The following is a 4,962-nucleotide window of genomic DNA, read 5'->3' as shown; positions in this document are numbered from 1 at the left end:
CTCCGCCCACGCTCTTCTCAAATTCCGGGGTAGGGTTAGATGGGGGAGGGAAAGGTTCTTGTGGGCCGCAGCTGTCTGCAGAAACTCTCAACTGTATTCCCTGGCACCGATGGCACGTGGGCTGGACCAACCGAAACACAGAAACAGATGGCGGGGGACTGCAGGAGCGACCTCTCTCCCCGCGCACTGGACCAATCCCGCGTGCCCAGTCCCCGCTACCCAAGCCCGGCGGAGGCACGCCCCCGACTGTCAGTTTGGTGCGGAGGGCGTGGTCTGGGATCCCACCGGACCAGGCTCGTCCTGTCCTTGGGTGGAGAGGGGAGGCGACTCCAGCGGCAGACGACAGAAGAATGAGGGCCCTGCGGGTGAGGCCCCGCCCCGATGGCTGGACCGGGAGGCGGGGCATCCTCACAGCCTAAATCTGTAACCTGAACGTCCTAGGATCTGGGGCTTGGGAACATGAGTCCCCTTCAGGGTCCGGGACTTGCTCCTGGGACAGTTCCCAGATAACCTGAGCTTAAGTACTAATGTGGACCAGAACCCCAGATTTAAATCTCCCTTCACGTGAGGCTCCCTTAATGTCCCTAGGAAACCCAACTCCAACTCAGGGCATCTCAGGCATCCTGGAAACTCCTCCAAGCCAGTCCTGACATCTCTGGGACCTTTCTCCTATTCATTAATCCAGGAGACAGACACACAGAGACACACACGCACCAGCCCCTAGGCACTTCAGGCACACAGCCCCAGCACTGAAGCCTCCAGGGACCCTCTAGACCTTCTGCTGACCTTTAAGCCTACACACTCTAGACAGCTTACCCCCTTTCCCCTTCTGTTTGATTTTTTTCAGGTTTTGTTGTTTGGGGTTTGGGTTTTTTTTTTTTTTTTCTTCCCAACAGACTCTCTTGTAGCCCAGGCTAGACTAGAAATCACTAAGAAGCAGAGGATGACCTGGAATTCATGATCTTCCTTGCTCCCATTCTTCAAGTGCTAGAATTATAGAAGTACAAACTGGGTTTTCCTTTTTTGTTTTGAGATGGGGTCTCCCTATGTAGCTCTGGTTGACCTGAAACTCATTAAGCTTGACTTAGGGAGATCTGCTTGCCTCCAGAGTGCTAGAGTTAAAGGTGTGTGCCATCATGCCTGGCTTTTTGGGGGAGGAAGGGGGAACTCAGAGAAGTTAAGAGAATGGCTCTTCCACTGGGTCTATCCCCTAGTCTTTTTTTTTTGTTTTGTTTTTTGTGGGCTTTCTTTTTTTTTTTTTTTGACAGCGTCTCATGTAACCCAAGCTGGCCTGGAGCTTCTGATCCTCCTGCCTCAACTTCCTAAGTGGGAAAACCGGCTGTGTGTCACGGTTCCTCTGTCTTTTTAAAAACAATGTTTTTATTTCAAGTGTAGGAGTGTTTTGCCTGTATGTATGTAAGTGCACCTGTGCATGCAATGCCCAGGTGCATCAGATCCCATGGAACTGGAGTTACAGATGGTTGTTAGCAGCCATGCAGCTGCTGGCAACTGAACCTGGGTCCTCTGCAAAAGCAGCCTGTGCTCTTAACCCATGAGCCGTCTCTCCAGCCTCCCTCCACCCCCACCCCCTTTTTTTGAGGTCCCACTAAGTAGCCAGGGCTGACATGGAACTCCCAATACTCCAGCTTGAGTGCCAGGATTATAGGCAGTTATCATGCCCAGCTCCACAAATCCCTGCCTGTACCTTCTCCACCCTTGCTGGTGACATATCTTACATTTGAAATGTTCCAGACAGGATGGTCCCAACCTGGGTGTGAGGAACAGCTTTCCACACATGGGGACACCCAAGTGCCTCCAACCCACCCACCTCCTATTCCTGAAGGTCTCTCAGGCACTGATTCGTTCCTTCAGCTCATCTGCCCGGCACAGACTGGAAAACCGTGTGGCAGAGAAGCAGAAACTCTTCCAGGTAGGTCTCTAGACCTAGCAGGGTGTAGGGTGAGTGGGCAGGGGCAGGGCCAAGAGAGGTCTGTGAGAACCAGCACCCTGTTCTCATCTGCACCTCCCACACCCAGGCTGACAATGATCTCCCAGTATACTTGAAGGGAGGGGGAATGGACAGCGCCCTATTTGGCCTGACTATGGCACTGACAATGGGAGGTGAGTGTAGGGCCCACTGGGCCTGGGTTGTTTGTCTTGAGGACTGCCAGGTGTCTGGGGGGCCAGAAGAAGGGTTTAGCACTTAGGGAGGGGTTGAGTCCTGAAGTGACCAGGTTTGGGGATGGGACTGGTGTTCAGGATGGGAGTAATGGGTCAGCTATGTCCCAGGACAAAGCTGGGCTAATGATGGGCCTGTCCACCCCCTCCCCCAAAAAGGTCCCAGCCTGGTCCACATCAACATCAGGGACATTCCCACCCAGAGTCCAGTTTGTGGGAGGGAGCTGACACCTGACCTGTAGGTGTGATCCATGATGTAAATGGGGGAACCTGCAGCGGGGCTTTTAAAAGCCAAGGTTGGGCAAGGGTTGGGGGCTCAATCTGTATCCTCTGACTCCCCCTTCCTAGGTACTATCTACAGTTTGTACTTCCTGGGCTGTGCCACCTTCCCCCACAAGAAGTGAAGTGAAACCAAGGAGCGTGGAGGACTTGGACAAACATCAATAAATGCATTAATGTCCTGAGATCCCTACTTTTCTAGCTCTGGCTGTGTGTGTGTGTGTGTGTGTGTGTGTGTGTGTGTGTGTGTGTGTGTCCCATCTCATCCCTCAGGGATGTCTGCCCAGTGGATAGCCAGTTATCCCAGTCCTTGGCCTCTCCTGCTGGACCAGTACTCCATCTAGGATGTCCTCCTGCTTCTCAGACCTTGGCTAAAGGCTCTAAATAGCACTCTAGGGCTGACCCATGGGGCTGAGGACCTGGTGGTGACTCCGAGTAGGACAGGGATACTGCATTCTGGGATGGCAGCCCCTCACTCTATAGAAGCCCGAAGCCGGGGGAAGAAGGAAGATGCTGAGCATAGTCTGTGAGCCAAAGAGAGCAGACACTGGCTCAAAGACTGAAGCTGGCTGGTACCGGAGCTCAGTGGTACAGCACCTTCCTAGAATCCCACAGTGAGGGGCTGGGGGGCATTGCTCAGTGGTAGAGCAGTTGCCCAGAATCCACTAGCGAGGAGCTGGGGCTGTGGTTCAGTGGTAGAAAACTTGCCTAGCATGTACAAAGCCCCACATTTCATCAACCAACCAACCAACCAACCAATTAATTGAAAGACTAAAAGCTCAGGAAGGTGCAAACATGGCCCTGAGGGGCAGAGTACAGGGTGTCACTTGCTGAGATCCCTTACCAACTTCATCAGGACCATCCAGGGTTCTAGGTTCCATTCTGAGCCTGCATGGATAGGACCTCAGCAAAACCAGACTCAACTTGGAGCCCAGTATGAGAAAAAAGATGCAAAGCAGGAAATAGAAATGGGCCAAAGATAGGCACAGAAAACTTTCATCCCAAGTCCGTTCCATAGAAGCCAGTCTCCCTCCTCCCTGGACTGTGAGCCACCTCTCAACTCTCAGAACAAGAAGCAGTTCCCATAGGAAGCAGGAGTGTTTATTTCCTCCTGGGAATGGCAGGCTGGGGGAACAGAGGGCAGGCAAAGGCACTAGGGTGTGTTGGCCTGCCATAGCCTGGAGTTTATTTGGCTGCCTGGGTGGTAAGGGTGAATAAGTGTGTGCCAGGGTATGCAGGGACAGGAGTGATCCTCTCAGAACTGAGATAGGGCCCTTGGGACATGGAAGCAATCTGTGTTTTGGCACAGGTACAGAAGACCTGGTAATAGGGTGTGGGATGGGTGTGATGGGGTGGGGTGACCTTTAGGCAGAGCACGCTAGTGTGCTTTAGAGCCAGGGATAGCTCAAGGTATGGCAAGCTGGGGCATGTTGGTCTGGTACGAGGGCTGGGAAAAGACCTGTGGGGAGAAGACGTGACCATGAAAACATGACTGCAGACAAGATCAGGGTCCAAGGTGGCTCCAGGATGAGCACTGAGGGGCCTGGTCTGGACTTCTCATTCAGGAATACATAGTCAGCTGCAGCCACTGGAAGAGGAAGGCACAGATGAGCAAGGAGCCCCAGGGTACCACACGCCTCACTCAGGGACTGCTGGGTGATCAGGATGGAGGAGGCTGGGATTCAGAGCTGAGCACCCAGCCAGCAGGACAGGGGACCTTACCTCCTGGATGTTCACTTGGATCTGTCCAGTTCCATCTTTGTCAAGAGATTTGAAGGCACCTGGGGGGAGAGGGGAGGAAAGTGGGGGTATGTGTGTGAATGGTTTTTTAAAAAAAAATTCCAGTTTGTCTATTGTATATGTGGGCATGTATACTACAGCTCATGTGTGGAGGTATAGGAGTCATTTTCTCCTTTCACGATGTGGGAACCTGGGGGTTGAATTCAGGTTGTCAGGTTTGGTGGCAAGTGCTTTACCTGCTGAGCCATTTTACCAGCCCGTGAATGGCTTTTAGGATAGTATTATACTGATACATGGGATGACGATAATAGTCAGCACTTCATTGATCTTTTTTCTTCTGTGCCAAGAACTGCGTAAAGAATTTTGGGGGTGGGGGCGCTGGCAAGATGGCTCAGCAGTTAGGAGCACTGGCTGTTCTTGCAGAATATTTGGGTTTGATTCCCAGCCACATGGTGGCTAACAACCATCTGTAACTCCAGTTTCAGGGTATCCGACATGCTCTCTGACCTCCATGGGCATTGCATGACCTAGGTGCACCTATGTACATGCAGGCAATATACACATAAAAAATAATGAAAAAAGGGACTGGAGAGATGGCTCAGCGGTTAACACCACTGACTGTTCTTGCAGAAGATCCAGGTTCAAATCCCAGCACCCACATGGCAGCTAACAACTGTCCGTAACTCCAGTCCCAGGGGATCCGACAGCCTCTTTTGACCTCTGTGGACATTGCATGACACAGGTGCACTTACCTACATGCAGGCA

At 52.3% G+C, this 4,962-nt stretch overlaps 2 protein-coding genes across 4 annotated transcripts in view; one reads left to right on the top strand and one right to left on the bottom strand.

Annotated features, from left to right (window-relative positions):
* Window positions 1–1,610: 1,610 nt before the first annotated feature.
* Window positions 1,611–2,607, top strand: LOC103750679 (cytochrome c oxidase subunit 7A1, mitochondrial). Of its 2 annotated transcripts, XM_029556581.1 has the most exons (3): window positions 1,611–1,930; window positions 2,037–2,121; window positions 2,527–2,607. In XM_029556581.1, exons 1-3 carry the CDS (start codon window positions 1,796–1,798, stop codon window positions 2,580–2,582), a joined length of 276 nt encoding a protein of 91 aa, XP_029412441.1. In that variant the 5' UTR covers window positions 1,611–1,795; the 3' UTR covers window positions 2,583–2,607. The 2 variants fall into 2 exon arrangements, 1 of the variants encoding a protein (XP_029412441.1); XR_003847149.1 differs by lacking the exon at window positions 2,037–2,121.
* A 929-nt stretch (window positions 2,608–3,536) lies between these two features.
* Window positions 3,537–4,962, bottom strand: part of Capns1 (calpain small subunit 1) — an 11,907-nt gene continuing 10,481 nt past the window's right edge. For both annotated transcript variants that reach the window (XM_008853838.3, XM_017803426.2), the window contains exons 10-11: window positions 4,180–4,238; window positions 3,537–4,045 (exon numbers count right to left, since the gene is read on the bottom strand). In XM_008853838.3, the coding sequence (XP_008852060.1) occupies window positions 4,019–4,045; window positions 4,180–4,238 (86 nt within the window). In that variant the 3' untranslated portion in view covers window positions 3,537–4,018. The remainder of the gene's footprint in view (window positions 4,046–4,179; window positions 4,239–4,962) is intronic.

This window comes from Nannospalax galili, unplaced genomic scaffold (genome assembly GCF_000622305.1).
Source record: "Nannospalax galili isolate Female #2095 unplaced genomic scaffold, S.galili_v1.0 scaffold886, whole genome shotgun sequence".
NCBI lineage: Eukaryota > Metazoa > Chordata > Mammalia > Rodentia > Spalacidae > Nannospalax > Nannospalax galili.
Note: the sequence above shows the minus strand (reverse complement) of the source record. Positions and strands in the feature narration are given on the sequence as shown.

Coding starts and splice junctions, on each gene's coding strand:
- LOC103750679 (XM_029556581.1), top strand. CDS start 1,796: ATGGGGACACCCAAGTGCCTCCAACCCACCCACCTCCTATTCCTGAAG. Junction 1,931..2,036: donor AGAAGCAGAAACTCTTCCAG/GTAGGTCTCTAG, acceptor TCCCACACCCAG/GCTGACAATGATCTCCCAGT. Junction 2,122..2,526: donor TATGGCACTGACAATGGGAG/GTGAGTGTAGGG, acceptor CCCCCTTCCTAG/GTACTATCTACAGTTTGTAC.